General features: G+C 54.7%; 2 protein-coding genes across 4 annotated transcripts in view; one reads left to right on the top strand and one right to left on the bottom strand.

Moving 5' to 3' along the window:
* Window positions 1–7483, top strand: part of MYH14 (myosin heavy chain 14) — a 92819-nt gene extending 85336 nt beyond the window's left edge. For all 3 annotated transcript variants that reach the window (XM_049900775.1, XM_049900776.1, XM_049900774.1), the window contains 6 exons: window positions 195–283; window positions 369–492; window positions 2004–2212; window positions 3457–3565; window positions 5261–5433; window positions 6169–7483. In XM_049900775.1, coding sequence (XP_049756732.1) covers window positions 195–283; window positions 369–492; window positions 2004–2212; window positions 3457–3565; window positions 5261–5433; window positions 6169–6322 — 858 coding nt within the window. In that variant the 3' untranslated portion in view covers window positions 6323–7483. The remainder of the gene's footprint in view (window positions 1–194; window positions 284–368; window positions 493–2003; window positions 2213–3456; window positions 3566–5260; window positions 5434–6168) is intronic.
* Window positions 7484–11367: 3884 nt separating this feature from the next.
* Window positions 11368–24757, bottom strand: KCNC3 (potassium voltage-gated channel subfamily C member 3). Its single transcript, XM_049901579.1, is given in 7 exon segments — window positions 11368–11575; window positions 12638–12697; window positions 16044–16146; window positions 16148–16170; window positions 16407–16598; window positions 18480–19587; window positions 23894–24757. Coding segments are annotated over 6 exon segments (2307 nt in total). The 3' UTR covers window positions 11368–11575; window positions 12638–12680.
* Between the last annotated feature and the right edge of the window lie 1616 nt (window positions 24758–26373).

The raw sequence follows: 26373 nt of genomic DNA, 5'->3' as shown, positions 1-26373 counted from the left end.
GGTCAGGGGCTCAGGAGACAGATTTTGAAGACATCTGCCTGTAGATCGAAGTTAAGTCCAAGGTTACCCAGGGACAGCATGTGAGCGTGCAGTGGAAAAGGCCAAGAGAATGGGGGCATAAGGGGCATGGAGGAAGTGAGAATGGTGCCTGAATATCCCCCGCCGTTGACCACCCATTCTCCCCGCTGTTGCAGGAACTCGCTGCCTCGGACCGCGCCCGGCGTCAAGCCCAGCAGGAGCGGGATGAGATGGCGGATGAGGTGGCCAGTGGCAACCTTGGCAAGTGAGTGGCCCATGGTAATGCGGGGCAGGGCACTCTCCTCTGGCTCTCCTGCCTTCTCACTCCTACCTTTTCCCTCTCTCCCTAGGGCAGCCATTCTGGAGGAGAAGCGTCAGCTGGAGGGGCGCCTAGGGCAGATGGAAGAGGAACTGGAGGAGGAGCAGAGCAACGCAGAGCTCGTCAATGACCGCTACCGAAAGCTCCTCCTACAGGTGAGCACAGCCTGGCCACCCCTTGCCCCTATGAGCCCAGTTTCCCACTAAGCTGGGACCATAACCCTCAGTCCTCTTACTCAACAAACATAGAAAAGGAGATATTTGAGTTGGGTTTTGAAGGTTGAACAGAAGTTTGCAAAAGGGGGGGAAAAAAAAAGGCATGATGCATTCATTCGTCTTTCTGAAACTTCTCAAGGGCTGGATTCAGGGATGAATTATGTGGGATCTCTACGCAGAATTGTTTTCTTCCCCCTCCCCATATGGAGTTTCCTGGGGGACACAGACATGAGGCTATATTGTCACATTTTGTTGTTAGCTGCCATCAAGTTGATTCCAACTCATGGCAACCCCACATATGCAGAGTAGAACTGCTCCATAGGGTTTTCAGGGCTGTGACCTTTCAGAAGCAAATCCCCAGGCCCTTCTTCCGAGACGTCCTTAGGTGGGTTCAAACCGCCAACCTTCTGCTAGTAGTCAAGCGCCTAACTGTTTGCACCACCCAGAGACGCCATTTCATTGTCTACAGGGATGTTATTTTGCACCTTATTTCCTTTTTTCCTTACAATAACCTTGTATGCAATTTGACCTCCATCTTTTTTTCACCTGCCACTTCTGGCAATGTTCTACTTCCTGACCTGGGTAGGAGTGGACAGTGTGTTTCCCTTTCATTCACTCATTAAGCCGTACATTTAATTAGTTTGACTTTCCATGCCACTATTTTATTTTACAATAAAAAGATAAAAGGATATGCTAATCATTCCTTTGATGTGTTCCTGTGAGGATAAAAGGAAATAAAGTATGAATCAGACTGGGTCTGACTCATTTCCGTGTCCCCAGCACGAGGCCTTGCTCAGAGTATGAGCTGATAAATAAACAGGAGCTATTATTAGGGGTGTGTTTACACATTCTCAGTGTAGTAGCTGCTGTTTATGGAGCCGAAGTTTCTCAAAATGATCTACATATCACTCATATCAGACCCACCTGAGATGATCCTTAAAAATGCAGATTCACGGGCCCCATTCCAGACCTGCTGATTCAGAATCTCTGGAGGCTGGGGTCCAGGAGCCTGCATTTTTGTCACAAGCTCCCCAGATAATCCTGGTGCAAACAAAAGTGTGATAACCCTTGGAATAGACTCATTCACAGTCAGAGGTAGAATTTATAGTCTTTAAAGAAGTTTGTGATAGTCTTGTGAATTTATTAAAATAGCAAAAAACATATCCAGAAGGTTAAAACCCAGGGCTGGCAGTGGTGTTGGCAGATAAGTCCATCACTACAAAGAAAAGTTAACAGTTGCTGAATATTTAGTATGTATCAGTCTCTGTCTTCTGCATTTAACAATCATCAATAAATTAAAATAATAATAATAATAATTTTTTATTTATCATCGGTCTCTGTCCTCTGCATTTAACAATCATCAATGCACTTAATCTTGGGAGGTGCCTGGATTTAACGACCACCTTCACTCTGGACTCCACCATACATCCTGCCTTTCCTACCTGTTACAGGTGGAGACAATGACCACAGAGTTGTCAGCTGAGCGCAGTTTCTCAGCCAAGGCAGAAAGTGGGAGGCAGCAGCTGGAGCGGCAGATCCAGGAACTACGGGGGCGCCTGGGTGAGGAGGACGCTGGGGCCCGGGCCCGCCAGAAGATGGTCATCGCTGCCCTTGAGTCTAAGCTGGCCCAGGCTGAGGAGCAGCTAGAGCATGAGAGCAGGTAAGAAGGAGAGGAACTGTGTTATAAGCACCTGGTTTAAAAACATCTAAAAGATGTTATTAACGTTTGCTGATTTCCTCTATTGTTTAGGAACGTAGGGTACTACATACCATTTTGCAGAGACCCATTGTCCTACACAAGGGATGAGGTCAGGATCAGCCAAAGACATGGGTGGGGTTGGTTAAGTCACATCATCCTTTATACAATTTTAGTACCTTTGGGCTGCAGGTAACTGTACCACCAATAAGAATATGATTTAAACAAATATATCAGTTAAGCTATAGCTGCTTAACAAACCATCCTAAAACTTAGTGGCTTAAACAACAACTATTATTACTGGGTTTTTTTTTTTTTGTTTATTATTACTCATTATTCTCTGGGCTGGCTAGTAGGTTCTGCTGATCTGAGCTTGGTGAGGCTCACTTATGTGTCTTTGGTCAGCTTAGGGTCACCTAGATGGGTTTACTGATCTTAGCTGGGCTGTCATATATCTAAGGCGTTGCCTGGAACAACTAGGCCAACTTGTCTGTGCTCCATGTGGCCACTCATCTTGCAGCAGGCTAGCCCAGGATTGTTCACATGGTGGAGTTAGAGTTCCAAGAGTGAGCGATAGCGTTAGAGGCTTCATGAGGCCTAACCTCGGAACTGGTATAGGTCACTGCTGCTGCATTCTGTTGACCAAAGCAAGTCGTGTGGCTACCCAGATTCAAGGGAGTGGAGAAATAGCTCCCACCTCACGATGGGAGCAGCCACAAAGTCACATTGCAAAGAACATGGATATAGGAAGGGGTGAGAATAGAGGGCCTTTTTTTGCCATCAATCTATCACAAAAAGGAATTTTTTTTTCTCACATGATAAGAAGTCCAGAGCTGGGCAGCTGAAAGATGGCAGGGCTCTGGATCATAGTCTGTGCAGTTCCCTTGGTCTTTCCCTCCTGGTCACAAAATGATCACTTGCTCCAAGCATAACACTCACACACATCCATATCCAAAAACTAGTGGAAACGTGGGTCCGACCCTCAGAAAACATTTTTAGGAACCATCAGGCATAAAGCTAAGTATGTAGACACCCTGGAGAAGGGAGCTGGGGTGCCAGTTTGGCCCTGAATAAACTGTGGGCGTCGGTCAGGGACGGGAAAGAGGGCTAAGGCCAGCCTGTGTGCAGGATAGCCACTGGACAAGGCCATGGAAATGGAACCCCGGGGGAGCATCTCTCCTGATCTGGCCCTTCACCCCTCTCTTCAGGGAGCGCATCCTCTCAGGCAAGCTGGTACGCAGAGCTGAGAAGCGGCTCAAAGAGGTGGTGCTCCAGGTGGAGGAGGAGCGGAGGGTGGCTGACCAGCTCCGGGACCAGGTAAGCAGCTGACATCATTGGGGAGCTGTGGAAAGTGGGATCACTGACCAAAAAATGACACGGCCTATCTCTGGAGGTGGTGAGCTCCCTCCCCATCATAAGAGGCAACAAGCAAATGCTGGACTGAAACTAAGTACAAATATTATCATAGGGCTTGGATCATAATCAGCAGGTGAGAAATAACTTTCCCGTTCTGAAATCTAGAAAGAGGCCTGGTTTAGAGCTGAGGCAGCCAGCATGAGGGAAGACGTTAAACCCCACCCAGAGGATAGACCAGGGCTAAAATAACAACATAGTATGTATTTAGTGCTTTTTTTTTTTTATATGCCAGGCACTGTTCTGAGGACATAACATGTAGTACATTTAATCCTTATCAGTACCCTATAAGGTAGATACTTTTATTTTTCCTCTTATTCAGGTGAGGAAACTGAGGCCCAGAGAGGTGAAATAACTTGCCCAAAATTATTTAGCTAGTAAGGGGTTGAGCCAGGGTTCAAACTCCAGCAGTTTGGCTCCAGAGCCTGTGGTCTTAATTGTTTATTAAGCGTTGTGGTAACTGCTTTTTTAAATGTATGTGCATGCATTGTCTGGGTCACTTCTCTCACCAGCACCATTTAACAGGTGAGGAAACAAAAACTTTAGGAGGGGATGTAATTTTTTCACAGTTAGTAGGTGACACAGCCTGGATAGTATCCCAGGTCTGTCTTATACTAGGCAGATCACCTGCGCCCTTAGAAGTTCAGCCATGTTTTAAATGCTATTCATTCCATTTATTGAGCGCCCATGACATGCCAGGACTGTCCTACGACTGGGGATACAGCTGAGAATGAGACAGGAGAGCCTTCTGCCTTAACAGAGCTCATGTTTTAAGCACAGGAAAAGACACAATAAGCCTGTTTTTTAAAAAATAATAATTGCAGATTGTGACAAGGAATGTGAAAAAAATAAGAAAGAGAATGAAGGGAGAAGGAGATGCAGAGGATTGAGGGACCCTCTTTAGATTGGGGGGTCAGGAAGACCTCTCTGAGATGATATTTGAGATGAGACCTGAAGGATGAGAAAAAGCCAGGCAGAAGGAACAGCAAGTGAAAAGGCCCTAGGGTGTGGAAATAAGCTTGGTGAGTGAGTTTGGAGCAAAAAGTAGACCAGTATGACTGAAGAGAATGGGGTGGGGTATCGGGTTATAAGAAATGAGGTCAGAGGGGTTGGCAGGAGCTGGATCATGTGTGTCCCTTCCCTGGAGAGAGAGATGGTACAGTCTGAGGACAGTCTTTTGGAACTTGTACAGGTCAGTGGCTTTATGGGGAGAAGAGAAATGGTCAAGAGTGAGACCTTGCAGTGCCTGGGACCTTGTTCTTGGGAGCCAAGGGAGTGCTGTGAGTGGGGGAGGGGCAGGGTCAGCTCTGGGTTTAGAGAGACCCTCAGGGGCCATGTGGATTGGAACTAGAGACAGGGAAAAGGCTGGGGAGAGTCAGAGACCCTGCTTTTTCTATTGCCCCACACAGGGGATGGGGTCAGGAACAGCCAAAGACATGGATCAGGTTGATTAAGCCACATCATCCTTTAACAGTCTATCACTTTGATGACTAAGGTCTGAGCAGAGAGCAGAGAATGGGACAGAGTCAGGGCAAAGGAGGATAGGGCAAGGATATGACCTGGGCTCCATGACCAAACCTCTCCCCTCCTCCACCCAAGCTGGAGAAGGGAAACCTCCGGTTGAAGCAGCTGAAGCGACAGCTGGAGGAGGCTGAGGATGAGGCCTCCCGGGCCCAGGCAGGCCGCCGGAGGCTGCAGCGGGAGCTGGAGGATGTCACTGAGTCGGCTGAATCCATGAACCGCGAGGTGACCACGCTGAGGAATCGGCTCCGGTATGGCTGCCCCACACGAACCCTGACAAGCGGGTGGCACCCTCCATAAATGTAGGGGTGGCAAGGGGGGAATAGAGCCCATGGGGGTGGAAGGGCAGGGGGTATCTTGGGGGAGAGCCAGAGCCGAGGTCATTTCTTTCTTCCCAGTCTCACTTCTCTGTCTCCTCTCTGTACTCCTTCTTTCCCTTTGTGCCCCGTCTCCCTTTCCATCCCTTTGATTCTCTGCCCTCCAATCTCTCTCTGTCCCTCCATATTTCTCTGTCCCCAGGTCTGTGTTATCCCATCTCTCTCCATCCTCACCTCTGTCCCTCCATCTGTCTGTTCCCCTGTCCTTATATATCTCTCTGTCCTTAAATCTCTTTCTCTGTCCCTTGCTATCTCTGTACCTCCATCTCTCTCTGACCCCATTTCTTCACCCCTCCATCTCTCTGCCCCATCCTTATATTCCTCTTTGGCCCCCTATCTCTCTCTGTCCCCATCTTGTGCTCCACTGTCCCTCCGTCTCTCTCTTTGTCCCCATCTCTGTGACCTTTGTTCCTCCATCTCTCTGTCCGCCGTCTTTGTCCCCCTGTCCTCCCATCTCTTTCTTCCCATCTTTCTGTGCCCTGCCCCATTTCCCTCTGCCCCATTCTCCCCATTTCATTTATTCTTTCTCCCCTTTTCTCCACATCTATCACTCACTCTCTTTCTGTATCCCACATTTAATCTCTATCTCCTGGTCTCTCCTCCCCACAGACGCGGCCCCCTCACCTTCACCACCCGCACTGTTAGACAGGTCTTCCACCTGGAGGAAGGTGTGGCATCGGATGAAGAGGCTGAGGAGGCAGAGCCAGGGGCTGGGGCCCCACACCCAGAGTCGGATGGGCCCGTGCAGGCCCCACCCCAGTGACCCCTCATGCTAACTGGATGGGTCAGGGCCCCTTCCTCCCTCCTGGCTCCATAGATGCCTGTCCCCAAACCCAGCCCTCTGGCTTCTTGCACTTTGGAGTTGGTGCCACTCTCTGGCACTGCAGCACTTATTGCCCCCACGCCGGACCCCATGAGATCCCCATCAACCGACCCCCAAACCCAGGGGAGTGGGGAAGGATGGGGAGGCAAGGACGGGGGCTCTGTGCTTCAGGGAGAACGTGGATGTAATTGGCAAGGATGGGCCTATCCTTTCTTCAGTTGTTCATGATGGATATTAGGGAGGATGCCACAAGCTTCCCTCCTCACCTCAGCCGGCACCATGCATTCCTGTTTCCCTGGCCTCCGCATCCATCTATATCTACTTATCTATCTCCCTGGTGGCACAATGGTTAAGTGCTCAGCTGCTAACCAAAAGGTCATTAGTTCGAATCCACTAGCGGCTCCATGGGAGAAAAGACCTGGCAATCTGTTCCCGTAAAGATTTACATCCTAGAAAAACCTATAGGGCAGTTCTACTCTGTCCTATAGGGTAGCTATGAGTTGGAGTCAACTCAATGGCAAATATCTATCTATCTAGTGGTACAGTGGTTAAGCGCTGCTAACTGAAAGATTAGTGGTTCGAACCCCCCCAGCAGCTCCAAGGTATAAAGACCTGGCGATCTGCTTCCATAAGATTGCAGCCTAGAAAACCCCATGGGGCGGTTTTACTTTGTCATTTCTGCTATGAGTTGGAACCAACCTGACAACAAGGACCTCTCCATTTCTCTCTCTCTGTACCCTTCCTGGAGTCTCTATACGCCTTTCATTTTGGGTCTCTGCCTCTCTCTTGGTTCTTCTTTCTGTGTTTTATCTCAGTCTCTGGATCTTTCTTTCTGGGTGTCTCTGTCTCCCCTAGTCCCTCTCTCCTTTCTCTGTACTTAACCACTCCCCCATCCCTAATCTTCCAGGTGACAAAAGCTGAGCCCCAGACTTCACCATCCTCTGGTGCTTGCAAAGAGGCAGGAGAAGGGCTCCCCCATCCTTCATGCCCTCTGCCTTTCCGGTTTTGGTTGTTCCTGTATGATCAAGGTGTGGAGTCACTGGAGAAGTCTCCCTTGCCCTCCCACCCTCCAGGCTCTAGCAGAAATAAATGCCATCCCCAGCTGGCCCCTTTGGTCTGGCTGTGATTCTTCTCAAAGGGGAGCTTCTGGTGGGGGGAGGATAGGCTTCTGTAGGTGTGTGTGGTATAGGGGGTCTTGTGAAGTAACACATTCACTCTTGACCTCAGCCTCCAAGGAATTCCCTGCATTTTACAGATGAGAAACTAAGTCTCAAAGCTGCCAGGTCCCTGGCTTCAAACTTCCTAATCAGTGAGTGGCTGAGGCAGCACTGTGCTGTACCTTTGCAACATAATAACAGTAGTGCCCATGATGTGGCATTATCTCAGTCCTCACCACAGCCCCTTGAGGTTGAAATTCCATTGCTTTCCAGTACAGTGCTTAGAACAGTGCCTGGCATGTAGTTGGCATTAAGTAATATTTGCTACATGGATAGACCAACTTCCACCCCACCATTTTAGAATGGTAGAAACAGGCCCAGAGAAATTGCAGGACCTGCCCGAGGACACACAGTTCCTAAGAAGTTGAGCCAGGGTTTGAACTCAGGCTTCAGAGTTGGCAATACAGACTTAATCAGGTAAGGAGACTGAGGTACAGAGGGGTGAAGTAACTTGCTCAAAATTACTTCGCTAGTAACCTGCTGGCACAATGGTTAAGTGCTCAGCTGCTAACTCATAGGTTGGAGATTCAAACCCACCCTGTGGCTCCGCTGAGGAAAGACCTGGAGATCTGCTTCTGTAAGGACTAAAAAAACAAATGAAAAAAAAACCCAATAGCCACCCTATACAACAGAGTAGAACTATCCCATAGGGTTTCCAAGGAGGAGCTGGTGGATTCGAAATACCGACATTTTGGTATGTAGCCAAGCTCTTAACCACTGCGCCACAAAGGCTCCAGACCTAGGAAACACTGTGGGCGGTTCTGTCACATGGGGTTGCTATGAGGTGAAAATAGACTTGACAGCACACAACGGTGGAGCCAGGGTTAAAACTGCAGCCCTCTAGGGTCCTGAGCTTGCATTGGGAACCCAGGTCCACCCCTCCCCTAGGGACTAGCCACCCTTTCCTGGAGGAGTTGTCATCTCAGGTCCCATGAGACATCCCGGGTAGGGCTATCCACGTTTTTACCAACAGGGCAACTGAGGCGCGCGCACACACACACGCACGCGCGTGCACACACACACACACCCACTCTCTGCTGCCAAGCTTGCAGCCCCAATCTGGAGCCCTTCCCTGCAGACAGACAGCCCGGCAGCCACTTTTAAATGAAAAGGAAACTTTTATTTTGGTGGGGAGTGACAGGGCGGGTGGGTAAGGGGCATGACACTTTTTCTTTGGGGTGGGGGGTGACATGCGGTAGCTTCTGCGTTGGGCGGTTCATGCACCCAGGGTGGGCGTGGGGAAGGCTTGGAGGAAGGCCCAGCACAGCCCCTCCCTCCCTGCCCTGGGGGTGGGCTGAGAAGACCCGCCGTTAGCACCAGAGTTGGACGATTTGCAGACCTCCCCTCCCCACACTGACTCCGGACCCCCGCCCCCATCCCTGAGAGCGCCCCCTTGTCATTTCCCCCACAACGACAGGCCAGGCCCGCCCCGCCCACATTTGAGTGAGAGACTTATTGCTGTGTGTGTTGGGAAGGGAGAGCCGCTGAGCTCAGGAAGACCCCCTCCCATTCATTCCTCCCCAATCGCCCCGCCCCCTGCCCCGTGTCCGTGCGTTCTCGGAGCGCAGGAGGGGAGCGACATGCGTGTGGGGGCGCGTCATGCAGCGCATGCGTGTAGTTGCGGGCACCCTGGCGGCCGAGGTGGAAAAGGGGAGCGGGGCATAGAGATTGTCCCTTTAGCTCGCTCTCTCTCCCTCCCCGAATCCCACACTGTTGGCTTGGAGAATGGGAGAGGCGGTTAGAATCACCTTTTGGAGAGGTTTATAATGACGGTGGTCATTTTTAAAAAGCTGAACTAAAAAGCTGGGTACGTGTGGTGGGTTGGCGAGCAGGGGGGAGACTTTGGGAAGAGGTCAGTACCCTTTGGAAAAGACTCTCATCCCCCCTTTCCCCATCCCGTTCGGCTTTCGTGAGGGTCTGGGGTTATCTGGGGGCTTTTGAAAAAGTTGAACCCTTTGGCAATAGAATCAGTCCCCAACCCCCATACCCTGGTGCCCCGAGCCCTTTGCCCCGCCCCACCCCGCTCCCACCAGAACCCGCCCCACCCCTCACCCCTGATTCGCCAGGGCTTAGGGTCCGAGGGAAGGATGGGGGGGCTCAAAATGCCCCTTGCATAGGAATCGTTGCGTCAAGAATCGTGCTCAGCGATACCCCCAACCCTCCGGGGCGGGGTTTCCTGAGGCCAGGGGAGCAGAGGGACAGAGGCTGCTAATTCTGTGGCCCCCCAGCTCCAAAAGGGGGACCGCTAAGGATTCTGGGACCGATATGGTCTCTGGGCTTCGGGGAGGTAGCACATCCTTGAGCCTGGATGGGAGATGAGAAATGGTTTTCCACCCGCGAGGGTGGCGGTGAGGGGAAGGGCGGGCTGGGTTATCAACCTGGTGGGGGTCTGTCACCGTTTCCCAAGCTTCTGATGTGCGTGTCCTTACATTCCGGTACATCCTCGAAGACCATCGGCCGACCGCTTTAAATGGAAAACACTTCAAACCTAAATGGTGACATAGCCCAGCAGCAATGTCTGGACTCCCGGGTTTACGTGCGAAGTGTGCACTTTTAAATATTCGCCTTGTACTGCCTAAAACCTTAACAAGGATACAAATACTACTCCCTGGGAAACACTGGTGTCCACAAATACAATACCACTTGGGCACCTCAGGAGAGGGAATCTTGGGGGCCCAGGGGGACACCAGAAAGGGAGTACCGTTGAGAGTCTGGTTCCCTGGAATTGCAGACAGGTTGCGTCTATCTTGGGAATTCTAGAATTAAAGGAACCTGAGGCGGATGAGCCTGTTAGGGGTTTGAGAGTGTCTGTGATGGGGGGCAGGCCTGAGGGTTTGGGGGTGTCAAGAAAATGTCAGAGTTGGGGGAAAGATTTCGGGCATCCCAAAAGCTGAAAATGAACCGAAGAGCTAGGTCAAGTCTGGGATGTCCGAGAGACGCTGGGTAGGAAAAAAAACGGGTTTATCTTGTGTGCAGAGGTTAAGTCCCAGAAGTGTGGGGGAACTTCAGTGGGGGTGAGGGGTGCCAGGGCCGAGTCTCAGGAATTCCGAGGTACAGGTCTCATGTCCTAGGAATCTGGGGGATTGGAGGATCTTGTGTGCTAGGGCCAAATCCCCCCAGAAATTCTGGGGTGCGGGGTCTGAGTTCATGCAGCAAAAAGAGAGGCGAGCAGATCCCTGGGCGGGGGATGAGGGAGGTGACATTCACCCGAGGGACCTCCAAAAGGCCGAGGGAACAGCTGTCTGAAGCCCACCCCGCACCTCTCATCTCTGCTCAGCCCCTATTTGGCTTGGGGGGACTGTCCCTCTTTCCCCCACATTGTTTCCAGATTTGTTTTTTTCATATAATCAACATCGGTTGGGATGTCCTCTTGGGGTGAAGGGTGGGAGGTCCCAGCCCCCTTCCCAGAGTGCCCCTCCCCTCGAATGCGTAGCATGCAGCCCCTGGCGGCTTATTGCTGTGGTGGAGGGGAGGGCCCGGGCTAAGGGAGGCATGCAGAGTGTGGGTAGGAGAGGTGCCCCAAGATGTAGTTGGCATCATTTACACGAGTTGATGGGAGGGAGGGTGGGTGTCCTATGGCTCATGGAGACCTGAGAAGGCTTTATTTTGGGGGTGGGAAAGAGCCGAGGGGACGGGCACTGGCCCCTCCCCCTCCATCCTGGGGGCCCAGGTGGCGAGGGGCCCGGGGGTGTCTGCTGGCGTCGTCGTCTCGGTTGCATATTATTAATGACGTTTTGATATATTTTTTTAGAAAAACCCTTTTCCCCACCCCCCACCCCCAGCTCCTTTGATCTTCTTCCCGGTCACCCCCGAGTCCCCCCACAGGGGGGAGGGGAGCGCTAGAGGATGGAGGGCAGGGTTGGGGGAGCGCGGCGGGCGGCCCGGGGAGAGCCGGGGGGCGTGGCAAGGGGCGCAAGGCGCAAGGACACCCCGCTCAGGCCCGCGATGCTGCTCAGGCTGCGGGATTTCTCGTAACCTGGGGAGGGAGGGGGAAGCGAGGAAGGGGGCAGAAACACACGGGAGGACGCGTGAGGGAGGGGGTGCAGGGAGAGGGTCCGACAGACAGGGAGAGAACCAAAGACAGAGGAGAGACAGAGAGACAGCATAGGAGATGGAAAAGGAGACAGGGACCGAAAAAGGCGAGAGAAAGAAATGGAGGACAGGACAAGAGATACCCAGAGAGAGAAGGTGAGAGACAGAAAAAGAAAGCGAGAGGGGATAAGAGACACACAGAGAGAAAAGATAACGGAGATAGAGACACAGAGAGGTAGAGACAAAAAGAGATAGCAAAAATCAGAGGCAGATGGACAGACAGGAGATGGAGAGAGAGAGAAGTGGACAAATTCGAGAGTCAGTCAGCATCCACGAGAAAGGTTAAGACATGGGGAAGGGGAGAGACTTCAGGTTAGGAGGCAGGGTGGTGTCCACCGAGCCTCCCCCCACCCCCGCCCCACCGCAGCCCGTCCCCCTATCCCCGCCCCGTTGGCTCCCTCATCTGAGGCAGAAAGGTGGGGGGCAGCAAGGCGGAATGGTGGGTACATGGGCAGGAAGCTCTGGGCACTGGGGAGGGGCTTGGGGGGGATGCATGTAGGGGATGCAGCCGATGGAAAGTGCTTGGGGGAACTGGGGTGTGGTCTGGAAGGTCTAGCTTAGTTGTAGGGAAGAAAGGGAAGATGGGTGGTGCGGTCCATGGGGGGTCTAAATGGAGAAGTTGGCAGTGGCTTTGGGGGTCATTATGAACATTCCGAGGGTAAGAGCAGGCAAGGCTTATCCAGAAGGTTCTAAGGGGATATCTTAGAGTCCAAGAAGCCTTTAGGATTCTAACAAGTGTTCCTGAAGGCTGCAACAGTGTCTTGATAGATTGTGTGGTTTCTTGAAAATTTCAGTGTCTTCAGCGTTCAGTAAGTGTCTGGGGGAGTTCTATGGCTTTTCTGGGCAGTGAGTGTGAAGGGTGTCTTGGCCCTCCGGAGAGGGCCTGGGGGAATTCAAAGCCCAGTATCTTGGGGACACCCCCTCCCAGCCATTCCCAATTGCTAACCTGGGGGGAAGGGGCAGGGGGGGACCGAGGGTCTCGCGAGGTCTCAGGCGGTGACAAGAGCTGGGGACAGAAATACACAGAGTCACGCTGGGAGGGAAGAGGGCTAGGGGACCCCCCAACACAGCCTTACTGTTGGGGGGATGGAGAAACGCTGGGACCTCTTCCTCCTCTCTGGTGTTTTCCCGGTAGAGGGGAGCAGTGAAATGGGGTGGGGGGGCGGCCAGAGACATCAAATATGGAAGGAGCTTCCGGGGATGGCTGGTGGGGGTGGGGGGAGGGATGAGGGAAAGGGCTGGGGAGGAAGTGGAATGAATATCAAGGGTTAGGCTTAGAGGGTGGGGAAGGAAAGAGGTGGAGGAAGACTGAGAAGGGAGGGTCAGGGAGAGGGGGAGGACAGGTCAGGAGGGAGGGAGAGTGGTAGAAGGGTCTGGGGGAAGAAGGATAGTGGGGAAGGAAGAAACAGGAGGAGATGGGGGAGGCAGATGGAGGTGAGGGGCAGCAGAAAGGAATCAGGACATATAATGGGACAGAGGACTCAGTCAGCCCCATCAGCTCCCGCCATTATTTGAGTTCAATGAATGGATTTTGGCATCATAGGCAAGAGAAGCAGGGACTTCACAACCCACCCACCCATCATAAATCATCCCTCCCCCAGATTCCCAAGCTCCTTCCCATCCCCATTCCCCCTCCACCCCACAGGGGCCCATCCAGACCTGGGTTGGGGAACAAAGGATAACAGAATTGGGTCCAAGCAGGGGGGAGGGGGGAGCAGGGGGAGGGAAGAGGCAATGGAGATGAAGATGGAGGAGGATGTGGGGTGGGGGGCTGTAACAGGGAGGGATGGAACACGAGGGGCTAGGTAGTCCCTCTGGAAGCCTAGGTTCCCGTCCCTGTCTGCTGGGTGGCCTCAGGTTGGTCATGACCCTCCCTGAATTTCTAGGAAACGAGGGGATTTAGATGAGGCTGGCCCTGGAGGCTCCTCAAATTCCACTAAAACATCTCCTGAGGCTGAGAACAAGGATCCTTTAGGATGAGTCTCCTTCTAAGGAAGACTGCACACACGTTTGTTGATGGTAGTTTCCTATCACATTTAAAATCAAATATGGCCTCCTCATCATAGCCCAAAAGCCCTCATGATCTTTCTCCTCATACCCCCTCTGGCAGCCCTCTCCCCTTGCCCACTCAGCTCCAGCCACAATCCAGCCTCCCTGCTGTTTCCTGAATCAAGCTCATCCCACCTCAGGGCCTTTGCACGCACTGTTCCTTCTGCGTGGCTGGCCATTTTCACTCTTCAGGTTTCATGGCACCTTTTCAAAGAGACCTTCCTTGACCTCCTTACCTAAAGTGGCCAGAGTAATTACTATTTTTTTTTTTTTTCCTTACTTGCTGATTTCTACTTTGTCCACTTGAGGGTTGGCAGACTTTTTCAGTAAAGGCCCAGATGGTAACTATTTGCCACACGGTTGCTGTGGCAAGTACTCCACTCTGCCATTGTAGTGTGACAGTGTCTATGTTCCAATAAAGCTTTATTTACAACAGGAGCTGTAGTTGGCCAACCCCTGCTTTAGATGATAAACTCTATGACTGAAGGGGTTTTTGCTTTGTTCGCTACCTTAACTCCAGTGGAACCGTGTCCTCAATAATTAGTTGCTGGTTGGCTGGTTGGCTGGCTGGCTGGCTGGCTGGCTGGCTGGCTGGCTGGCTGGCTGGCTGGCTGGCTGGCTGGCTGGCGGATGGATGGGTGGATGGGTGGATGGGTGGATGAACGAAAGGAGCTAGGGATCATCTAGAGTTGTTTGAGGCTCACAGAATATATGTTAATGCCTAGCACCTGGTAAGTGCTTGGATATGTTTGCCAAATGATTCATCTAGTAAATGTCTCTTCACTCTATTTCTCTCTTCACCAGTCTTCAGCCCCCAGACCCAACCCTCCTGCCTCACCCCATGACTCTCTCTGCCCTGTCCCCTCCATCCTGTCATCATAGCTCTGGTCCTGAGCTTGGCCTTGCCCTCTTCCCATGGAGCTTCACCCCAGCTTCATCCCAGTCTCCATCCTGGCCTCCAGTCTCCCACCAGTCCAGCCCCATAGGGCCCCAGAGGGGTATTTCTACACCCAGAGCTGACCTGCCCCTCCCCCCTCACTTACCCCCCCCGCCCGCCCAGGTCCCCTGGACAAGGTCCTAGCCCTTGCCTAACCTCTGCTCTCCTGCCTAGTTCCCATCTACTAGTCCCTCTCCACCTGTGGTCCAGTCTCCCAGCCTTTGCTTCTACTGTTCCCTCTAATCACTACTGTCTAATGGAATTACTTCCTCCTCTTATGCATCCTTCAAATTTCACAGTGGATACCAGCTCCTGCATCCTTTCCTGATGCTCCCTCACCCCCATCCCGGGAGATCTGTGACCTTGTCTCACAGCGCTCTGTGCTACCTTGACTTCAGCATCTATCACCCAAATAGGGACTGTCTGGAGTCCCTGGGTGATACAAATAACTAACACATGTTCGGCTGCTAACAAAAAGACTGGCAGTTTGAGTCCACCCAGAGGCACCTTGGAAGAAAGACCTGGCCATCTATTTCCAAAAAAATCAGCCATTGAAAATCTTTCTATGGTGCACAGTTCTACTCTGAAACACATGGGGTTGCCGTGAATCAGAGTTGACTCCAGGGCAGCTGGTTCCCAGACTGTCTAGGTCTGTCAAGGAATCTTGGTGATACCATGTTTAAACACCTGGCTGCTAATGGAAAGGCTGGCAGTTTGAACCCACCAGCCACTCCATAGGAGAAAGATGTGGCAGTCTGCTTCCATAAAGAGTACAGCCTTGGAAACTCTACAGAGCAGTTCTACTCTGTCCTATAGGGTTGCTATGAGTTGGAATCAACTCGATGGCAACAGGTTAGGTCTCTGTCTTCCTCGCCACCAACCTGGGAGCTCCTGGGGGCAGGGGGCGGGTGGCTTTTGTTCCGCATTGTAAACTGAGTACCGCACCTGGGACACAGGGGTGCTTTCTAAGTGCTGGCTGGACTAGCAAAGGATTGGATGGATGACTGAGTCTTCCTCACTCCATCCTGCAGCCAGGGTGTGCACCCTGTTTTCCTGATTAAATTAAAAACTCAAGGATGGAGGCAGGGAGAGAGATGTGAATGGGGTGAGAATGAGGTCAGTCATGAGGGAGGGGTAGAGGGGTCAGGCATGAGGTGTGGGAGGTTGGGGTTAGTTCATGGGAGTTAGTGAAGGGCATTGCAAGTCCTGGGGAAGGCGGGAGGTGTCAGGGGTGGGGTTAATTGGGGGCAGCTTTTCAGAGTGAGTGGGAGGGGATCTCGGTCAGTTGGGTCTGCCTGTTCTCAGAGGGGTTAGTCAGGAGGGTGGGGGTAGTCTGAGGAAGGAGATCAGAGGGGGGGCTACTTACCCCGGGGGGAAGGGGTTCGTCCACTAGGGGGATATCCAGGCCGCAGCGTTGGCGTTGAGGTCGGGCAAGAAGCTGGGGGGCCCTGGCTTACGCCAGTCTGGGGGAGCCAGTGGGGGAGCACCGGTGGCTGGGGTTGGGGGAAGAGGCCAGAGGGTCCAGGGTGGGGCGGGGGGAGATGAAGATGGAATAAAGACAGGTGAAGGGTCAGTGGTGAGGACACTTTAGGGGGACAGGTCTGGGAGGGAGGTGGTTTGGGGCCAGGGGACAGGAGAAGTCCAGCACCTCCTCCCCCATTGCCCTCTCCTTCCTCCCCTAGCGGGGGAGAGAGGGAGGGTCTCAGGGGACCAGTGGAGGGTGCCTCACCTTTTCGGATGGAGCCATCAGGGGACGGGGCATAGTCCGTGAGAAGGAAACAGGCTCGGTCGCGGCTGTAGCGGCCTCGACTTCCCGGGGTGATGGGGCTTTTGTCTTCCGGGGACATGGCGGGCTGGTCGATGGCTGGGCAGTCCTCGTGGGCAAGTGCAGCTGCTGCTGGATCCCCATTGGGGCGGGGATCTTCATCCCAAGGGGGGTCAGACAGAGACACAAAGGAGAGAGTCAGGCATGGGGACTCTACCGTAGCTGTCAGCAAGGAAAGGGTGTTGGACTACAAAGACATTGGGTTTTGGAAATAGGTGATTGGAAGTAGAGCAAGGTATTGGGAAGGGGTGGTGGAAAGAGTAGTGTGAGGGGCACAGTTGGGAGGATATTAAGAGGGTGTAGCTGGTGGGTTTGGGGAGGGGATCACTGGGGAAGGGTGTTGAGTGTTGGGAAGAGTAACTGGGGTAGGAAAGGGTGATAGGGTATTAAATGGAGTTGATCAAGGGGAGCGTATTGAGTGTTGAGAATATTGAAGTATTGGATAGAGTTGATTGAGGGCATGGTATTGATTGCTGGAAAGAGCAATTGGAGTAGGGAAGAGTGATGGGGCATGGTATTGGAATACCGGGTAGAGCTAGTTGGGGGGAAAGTGTTGAGTGTTGGGAAGGGTATTGGAGTATTGGATAGCATTGGGTTGAGGGGCAGGCATTGAGTGCTAGGAAGTGGTGGTTGGGTCAGGTCTTGGGTGCTGAGCAAGCCAGGACTGGGTTCAGGTGTCGGGAAGAGGTGGTTGGGGGAAACCAGTTGGGTGCCAGGAAGGCAGCTGTGGTAGGGTGTTGGGTGGAGGTGGTTGGCTCCAGTGAACTGAGAGTATAAGGTTCTGGAAAGGACAGGCCTGGGGTAGGGTGTTGGGAGCAGATTGTTGGCAGTGCTGGGGGCTGGGAAGTGGTTGTTCAGGGAAGGGTGTTGGGTGCTGAAGAGGGCATAGTGGAGAAGGGTTGGAAAGGTGACAGATGAGGGAAGGGGGGTTGGGGGTCCCCTAGGCTCTGACTCGAGCTATTTTTAATTGGTGTGAAACTGGGTCAGCAGCTGAGGGAGCAAGATGGGGGCCAGGCAGCCCAGCTTCCTTCCTTGACCTACTTAAGGTGGGAGGTGGGGCCCACCATTCTCTCCCTCCTCCCGGACACCCAAATTCTGGCCTCTCAGAGGCCCAGACTCCCCGGGGGGGAGGGGCACACACGCATACACAGTTCACTTTCTTCTCCCCTCATCTCCCTTCCTCCCAGCAACAGCTCTCTGGACTGCTCTCTCAGACCCTTCTCAGACTGCCTCTTAGCTAGAGGACAGGCAGGTAGGCAGAGCCCACTGGACCCTGCTCTCCAAGATGCCGTGTAGGTCATGTGACCATCCATCTAACCCTGACCCTGACCCTCTGAGTCTCTATGCCTTGGCCTCTGACTTTTGGTTCTGAAGTCGGTCTCCCTCTCTTGGTTTCACTGTCATTAAAATCCGAACTTTCTACCTGTCTCAATCTCTCCGTCCTTTCTCACTCCTCTCGCTCAAGTCCCGTTTCTCTGTGTTTACAGTGACAATCTCTTGGTGTCTGGCTTCCCTGCCTCAGACTTTCTTTGCTTAGCCTTGTCTCTGGGACACCCTCACATTCTGTAACTGTGCCCTGGCTTCTGCCTCTGGCCTGCCCCGACTCATGTATTCATTCAAGTTCATGTGGGAATCCCTCTCTCTTTCTCTGAGTCTTTCTCACTGTTTGCTGATTATCCGGCCTCCCACTGCCTTTGTCTCTCTGAACCCTCTGGGTACCTTGGCTGCGAGCCTGTCTCTCTTCAAAACTGTCTCTTTCATGCAAAATCTGTGCTTCTCTGTGACTTGTCTCTTTCAGTGCTTCCTCCATGCCCTTAGCTCCTGCTGTTTCTTGGTCTCTATTCGCTCTCTGTTGCTGACCACTCCAGTGTCTCTGAACTTCAGCAACCATCTTGTGCTCCCCTTAAGACCTCTCCACCTTTTCCCATTGGTCTCCATCCTGACCCCACACCTCCACCCCTCACCCCCCAAGCTCACCTGCCCGGTTGATCTCAATCACCTCCTCCTGAGCCAATGGGCAAGGCTCCCCAGGGGCCGGTAGAGGAGGCAGCCCCATGATCCCGAGCCCACCCGCTCCCCCCCTGAGCAGCCCGGGGTGCGTATGGGGGCCCGGTGGGTAGGTCCCAGCAACAGTCACCCCCATGGAGGGTGGGGTGATGGGAGGTGGGGGGCTGATGCCGCCACTGCCATGGTGAGGGTGGGGTGGGGGTGGTGGGGGCGGGTCAGGCTTGCAGTAGTTAGGAGAGCCAGGCTGCGGGGGCCGAGGGATATGTTTGTTCTTCTTCTTGGGCAGCTTCTGCTTGGCCATAGCCAGCGAATAGTACATGCCAAAGTTGTTGACAATGACAGGCACGGGCATGGCGATGGTGAGCACCCCCGCCAGAGCACACAGTGCCCCGACCAGCATCCCTGACCACGTCTTGGGGTACATGTCTCCATAGCCCAGCGTGGTCATGGTGACGACGGCCCACCAGAAGCCGATGGGGATGTTCTTGAAATAGGTGTGGTTGGAACCCAGGATGTCATCGGGGTCAGCGCCAATGCGCTCAGCGTAGTAGATCATGGTGGCAAAGATGAGAACACCCAGCGCCAGAAAGATGATGAGGAGCAGGAACTCATTGGTGCTGGCACGAAGCGTGTGGCCCAGCACGCGCAGCCCCACAAAGTGGCGGGTCAGCTTGAAGATGCGCAGAATGCGCACGAAGCGAACAACCCGCAGGAAGCCCAGCACATCCTTGGCGGCCTTGGAGCTGAGGCCCGAGAGGCCCACCTCTAAGTAGAAAGGCAGGATGGCCACGCAGTCAATGATGTTGAGGCTACTCTTGAGGAACTCCACCTTGTCAGGACAGAAGGTGATGCGCATGAGGAATTCAAAGGTGAACCAGATCACACACACGCCCTCCACGTAGGTCAGGAAGGGCTCCGTTTCCACCTCCACATTGGTGATGTTCTCTGGCGGTGCCCCGGGGATTGGGGAAGCCTGCGTCACGGTCTTGTTGCTGATGTGAATGAAGCCCTCGTGAGTCTCCAGGCAGAAGGTGGTGATGGAGATGAGGATGAAGAACAGTGAGGCAAAGGCCACATACTGTAGGACAGGGTGGGAGAGAGAGGGCAAGAGGTGACTGACCTGGGCATCTGGTCTACCAGCATCTTGGCAAGAGCCTTCCAGGGCCCCTTCTCCCAGCCTCCTAGCCCCAAACTCAAAGGGAATCCAGGTGTCCCAACCCCCTTGCTCCATCACTTCCTCCATCCTGTTCTCCCCTCCAAAGCTGGCCAAAGGAAAGGAACAAAGACAACCCTCCCCACCGCAACATGGGAAAGGAGTTGGTCCCTGCAGAAGCAGTACATGGGCAAATTCTTCCCTGGAAATGGCAAATCCTGGCTCTTTGCCTCCCAGACCACCTCCCTACTCCTCTTGTTCCCTATGTTCTACTTCAGGGCTCCCAGGCAGGGCTCGGGGGTTCTGCTATGGGATCTGGGAGAGAGGGAGACTAAGATCACACACCTTCTGTGTCTCAGAGTCTTTGGGTGTCAGCTTGGAGCTGAGGGAAGAAGGGGAGAGGGAGGGCAGGGAGACAGAACCATGATGTGGTTAAGGCTCAGCCTGGGTGTGAATATGGCTTTTCCTCTGCCTAGCTTGGGCAATGGCTGCTAAAAGAAATGTTGGCAGTTCGAACCCAGTAGCCGCTCCACAGGAAAAAAACTGGTGATCTGTTTCCATAAAGATTATAACCTAGGAAACCCTACGAGGCAGTTTTATTCTGTCACATGGGGTTGCTATGAGTTAAAACTGACTCGAAGGCACACAACTTAAGCTTCTGAACCTCAGGTTTTTCAGGGGATTCTATTACATGGATGTACAAAGGGCTTGGCTCCAAATACAGTGCTCAGAACACAGAAAGAAGATTTCAGGTATTATTAGGGTATGGGGCATGAGTCGGTGGGGGTGGGCAAGGTGGAGATCTCAGAGAAGGGAAAGGGCCAGGGTTTAAGGCCCTTGGAGAGGAGACAGTGCCAAGTTTCAGGACCCAGAAAAGCAAAAGGCTGGTTGAGAACTTCACCTAGAAAAGACAGCCCAGAATGAAGCCACCGGTGGGGGGGGGGGGGTCAGAGCCCTAAAGAAGGGAAAGGGTGAATAGTTAAGACTGCAAAGAGCGAAGAAGACATAGAATGGGGAGCGGGCCCAGGGTTTCAGGTTCTGGAGCAAAACGGGCAGAGTTTGAGCTAAGAAAGACAACAGAGTCAGAAACAAATATGAGAGGGGGCTTTGGTCAGAGTTGCAGGAAATAGAAAGGGGGTGAGATGTCTGGGCTATTTCAGGATTGGGGGGCAGACAGGAATCCTGCAAAATAATGGTGTGGGTTCTGATTAAAGCCTTGAAGACAGCGTGGGGTCAAGGTCTTGGAGAAGGAAGGGGATGGGTCAGGACCTAGAGAGGAGAATGGGCTTTATCAGATACATGGAGGGGAGGGGAAGGGGTTGGCATCGGGGCAAGAAGGGGGCTTTAATCAGATAGGTACAGAAGAGGAAGAGGCTGGGGAGAAGGGGCTTGACTTCAATCTGGGGTACAGAGCAGAGAGAGGCTCCAGAGTCGGGCTGCAGAGTGGACCTTGGGACCGGACAGGGTCACCACTGTCCCTCTCCACACCACCCTTTCTCCATAGAGGTGAGGGGGCGGGGTCTGTTCTTGGGGAGAGTTTGCAGAGCAGAGAGGGGGCCAGTGTCAGATCACGCAGGAAACCCTGGACCTCGGGGTGGACCAGGGGTCTGCGCTGGCCCTCTTTGCTTCCCTCCCCATTTCTCCGCAGTAGTTTCAGAGGCCGGAGGCCTCCGCAGAGCGCATGCCCGGTGCTCCCCCGCCCCCTCCAAGCCGGGCGCACGGCGCAGGCTGCGGCACTGCAGTGGGGGCGGGCAGCCGGGCCGGGGGGCGGGGCGCGGCGGCCAGCACCACGGACAGCTCCCCAATGCAGTGCGCAGGCGCAACGGCTGGAGGTCGGCTTAACTCTTTCCGGGCCGGAGCGGAGCAGGCACTGCGCAGCCGCAGTGCCCAGCTTCGCAGTGGGAGGCCGCAGGCCAGGTGTTTGTTTAACTCCTTTCCTCCCAGAACAAGAAAGGGAAGGTGGCCACTCGCCGCAGTGCGCAGCTGCAGATGCTAGACAGCGTAGGTTTGGTTTAACCCTTTTCTCCCCGAGACAGTTCAAAAGCAAAAGGAGTTGGAGGGCATGGAGTCCCTGTAAGAAGGAAAGGAAAGATTATGGGGAAGGGAGCAAGGGGGAGGTAGGGCCGGACCCTCCACTTTGCACTGGCCTCAGCTCCCAACTCTCTCAAGCAACCTCACTTAGAGGCTAGGAGGCACCTGACACTCTGTGGACACTCAAAATACATTTTCAAAGTAAATGGGTGACCTCCGTAGCTGTCCCAGACCCCTAGTCTGATCATCACAGCAGGCCTCTACCTCCAGCCTCCTCCTCACCTCAGCACCCTTCAATGGGGTCACAGGAGGGAAGGGCGCCCCAGGCCATGGGCGAGGGGGACGCTCAGAGGCCTGAGGGGCCATCTGGGGCCATGTCCCTTCCGCACCTCCTCCTCCCCACCTCCCCCCACCCAACCCCAAATCTTGCCAACTCAGCGCTTCCCGGGAACCAAACTTTATGCAGTGCCTCGGGGGGGGGGGCACCCCTCCCCCTCGCTCCCTCCTTCGGCGCGAATGCAGCACTGCGGCTCTGCGTCCTTTCCGGCCCAGGACACGGCACGGTGGGGGGAGGGGACCGGGGCCTGCTCCTCTGAGTGTTTGGGACCCCAGGAAACCGGGAAGCGGGGCGAGGCTGAATCGCCCCTCTTTCCAATTCCTCCCATTTTAAAACTGTCCCTCTCCAACAATTTCTGTCTCCGGAGCCTGAGGGCCACAGTTATGGGGAGGAGGAAGTTTAGGGGAGAGTGTAGCTATTTAGTCTGGGAAGTTGCAGCTGTTAGAGGAAAGTTTTTTGGGAAGACGGAGGGAGCTTTGGGAAAAATCTGGAAATTTGAGGGAGATAAGACTGTAGGAAAGAATGGAGGAGCAAAGGGTCTTAGCTGGGGTGGGTGCTCTTTGATTCGTTTTTTTTTTACGGGGGGAAGAGGCCGAGGGCCTCAGTCCTGGGCTTTCGACTGGAGGGGTTTGAGGGAGGATGGGAAAACAGCGCTGGGGGGGGGGGAGGGGGGAGAAGTTCTGGAAGTTATTTTGAGGGAGAAGTTTTTGTGCTGATGAAGGGGGTCCCAAGGATTGTAGTTAGAAAAAGTTCTAGGGTAGAAGGGGAAGTGAAAAGAGGAGGACACTTGATTGACCAGGAAAGGGACTGAGGGGCTCTGGGGGGGACCCGAGAGACAGAAAGTGAGTTGTGCAGTTTAAACAATGGAAGAGAGAAACTGGGAGAATCTGTGGATGAGGAAGAATCGATTCTGGAGGATGGATGGGGGTTTCTGTAGGGGAAAGGCATATTATAGGGCCCAGGGGTCTTCTGGAGACACCAAAGAGGAGTATGAAGGGCTTGAGAGAAGTCTGGAGCTTTAGGGGAAAAGTCTTTAGGATGGGAGTTAGAGAGGTGAATGTGAGAAGACACATGAACACAGAGGGGGCCCATACAGAAGATAACCCAGGCAGAGAAGTGTCCTGGCAGGAGTAAGCATTTTAGGGGTTCAGATGGGGCCAGGAAAGTGAGTTGGAATGGAGTGTCCTCTAAAAGGTAGAGGGTAGAAGGGGAGGGGAGGCAGGTAAAAAATCACCAGGAGATTCAGACTCTGAGAGAGGAGTCTTCTGGGCTTGAGAGTGCTAAAGGGGAAACCGAGGAATCGTTTGCAGAACCTGAGAGATTGTGGGTTGAAGAGGGGTGCTTCGGAGGGTCTGAGGAACTTAGGGGAAGTGGGAAGGGGGTTCCGCAGGGTCCGGGACACTTCGAGGGCTGGGAAGTGGCATCTTCTGTGGGTCTGGGAGGTGGCCCAGGAGGGGTATACAGGAGCTCAGAAGACTCTGAGGATTCGAAAAGGTCTTCTGAGGGTCTTAGAGGTGGCTGGGAAAGGCGGAAGGGGGGGAGGGGAGGGAAAGGTGTCATTTAGAGAAGCCCAGGAGATCAAGGATTGGGGAGAAGGTTTTCGTTTGGCCGGGAGAAACAGTGTGGGGTTTGGACAGGTCTAGGAGATTCTGAAGGTTGGGGAAGGTTTCCTGAGGATCTGTGGGGTGCAGGGGAGAGGGGGGTGTGTTCAGGAGTCAGGAAGACTAGGGGTTGAGGGGAGAGAGGCGAAGAGGGGTTCGAATGAGCCCATGAGATTCTGAGGGTGGGGATGGGGCGCCAATGAGGGTCTGGGGGCGCCTGGAGAGGTGGGGTGGGAGTAGGGGGCTCCAAGAGCACGCTCACCCTGGCTGCCCGCGACGAGTAGGGGTCCTCGAAGAGCGCCCACACACGGGGCTGCCAGCGACGCCACCACGTTCCTCCCGCGCCGCCCGCGCCCCCTGGCGGCCCCCCGGCGCCGCCTGCGTCCTGGAAGCACAAGCGCTTGAGCTCGCCGCCCGCGCCGTCCAGGCCACCGCCTCCGGCGCCCGCCTCGTCGTCCAGGCCGCCGTCGTGCGCGCCCGCGGCGTTGGCGGCGTTGGCAGCGCCCGCCGGGTCCGGCGCTTCGAAGGAGTCGAGCGCCTCCTCGGCGTCGCGGTGCTGGCGGTAGGTCATCCAACAGCAGGCCTCCACGTCGGTCTCGTCGATGCCCCAGAAGCCGAGCTCCTCCTCAAAGAGCGGCCCGCACACGTCGGCCGGGCAGTGCAGCTTGCCAGTGCGATAGTAGTTGAGCACGTAGGCGAAGACACCCGGGTGCCGGTCGAAGAAGAACTCGTCTGAGCCCGGGTCGTAGTCGAAGCGCGCCGCCGCCTCGGGCTCTGTCAGGCCGGCCAGCCGCGTCCCCGGCAGGGTGCGCAGCGTCGAGCGGTACGTCTCATGGCGCACACCGCCCACGTTGATCACGATCTTGCCGCTGTCGCCACCGCCGCCGCCGTGCCGCCCCATGGCCGCCGCCGGCAGCCCGGGGCATGGCTTGGCGCGCCGGCCCCCGGGCCCGCGGGGTGCCGGGGGGCCCGCCGGGGACGCGGCGGGTCCGGGCTGCGCAGGCTGCTGCTGCGGCGGCGGCGGCGGGGGCAGCGGCGGCGGGGACTCGGGCGGCGGCGTAGCCGACTGCTGCTTGCTGGCCCCCTGGCGCCCGCGGAAGGACGAGACGCAGACTGAGCTCAGCATTGGACGGGGGGCGGGGCGGGAGGGGCGGGGACTCGGGGGCGGGGCCGTACGGAGAGAGGTAACCTTGATTGGGTGGGAGGAAGTGACAGGTGTCGGGGGCGGAGCCTCAGGGGGAGAAGCAGACGTGAATGGGCGAGAAGACGAGGTGGGATGGAGAGGGTGGGGCCTCGGGGGAGGTGGGGCGGGGTTGAGGCAGGGAACGGGGAGGGGCTAGAACGTTGCCTGGCTGGACGGGGCGGGGCCGCAGATGAGAAACAGGGATTGGATAGTCTTGAGAGAAGGGGCGGAGCGAGGTGTAAAAGAGCGGGCCTCTAATTTCGCCTGGCTTGGCGGCGCAGGGAGAAAGAAGGTGGAGGGCTAGATATGAGAAAGAGACCTGCTGGAACTCAAAAAAAAGGGCGGCAGGGTAGAGGGAGGGGACAAGCCAAAGCTATTTAAAAGGCCTGACTGGCCATGGTGGGTGGAGCGGGGAGCGGGGCCACAGTGGGAGAAGCTGTCCTGATTGGACTGAGTTGGGGGCGGGGACTGCAGGCAACACTCCGTGGGGAGGGGCCGATAGAGAAGGCCGGGTTGGATCCCTAACAGGGAAGGGACTGGGAGAGGCGGAGCTTACAAAGGGGCGGGGCTGAAGAAGGTAGAAACAGTCCTCATTGGATTAGGTGAGTGATGGGGTGGGACTCAAAAGGGGGTGGGAAATAGAGTTGAGAGTGGAGAGGGCTGAAGGAGACCAAGCTGAACTGAAAGAGCTAGGGAGAAGGAACAGAGAATGAGACTCGATGAAAAGGGGGGAATATGAACGAGGCCTAGAAACCTGGGGGGTATGGCTAGCACTATGGAAAGGGCGGGGCTAAATGAGCGGCGGAGCTGAGGCTGCATGCTCGGCCTGGTTAGACAGGACAGGGCCGGGAGAATGAATGTCAGGGTGGATGGGGAGGGACTGCGGAAGGTGGGTGGGTTCTACAAATAGCATAAAACGCCTTGAGTGGACTGTGGGAAGGAGAGACTAAGGGAGGGAAGGAGCTTTAAGGGGCTTGAAAGCAGCCAGGCTGGATGGAGGCAGAGCAGGGATAAGTGAGAATGGAGATCAAGAATAAGGGTCCTGGTTGGACTGAGAGATGATGCTATGGGAAAGCGGAAACTGGCAGAGAATACAAAGCAACCGGGCTGGACGGAAAACGGGTGGGGTCTGGAATCTGGGGGTCAGACTGCTTAGAGAGAGACCTGTAAGGGTCAGTGGGGCCTTACAGGGCAAATCGAGATCTTCCAATTGGTGGAGAAAGGGCTCGAAGCCTAGAGAACGGAAGACTGCCGACGGAAGAAGCAACAGATGGATAAGGACTGGAGAGGAGGGAATGCTAAGGGAGCAACAAGGGGGCCCAGTTCTGCAGAGAAAGTAGCCAATGTCCCAGGAAGCATTGCCTAGGCAATCAGTGCGACCAATGGTAAATGGGGCGGAGTTGTGTCAAAGAGGACCGGTAGCGGGAAGAGACGGAGAGCCGGGGGTGTGATTAATGAAGGGGCGGGGCCAGAGCAAGACGGACCGCTCTGAAGCGGGTCAGGCCCCGCCCCCTCGGGTGGCTCAGCCGGCGGGCTGCAGGACGCAGGCGCAGGGGGCT

Source organism: Elephas maximus, chromosome 11 (genome assembly GCF_024166365.1).
Source record: "Elephas maximus indicus isolate mEleMax1 chromosome 11, mEleMax1 primary haplotype, whole genome shotgun sequence".
Lineage (NCBI taxonomy): Eukaryota > Metazoa > Chordata > Mammalia > Proboscidea > Elephantidae > Elephas > Elephas maximus.
The sequence above is the reverse complement of the archived record's forward strand: the minus strand, read 5'-3'. Positions and strand labels throughout refer to the sequence as shown.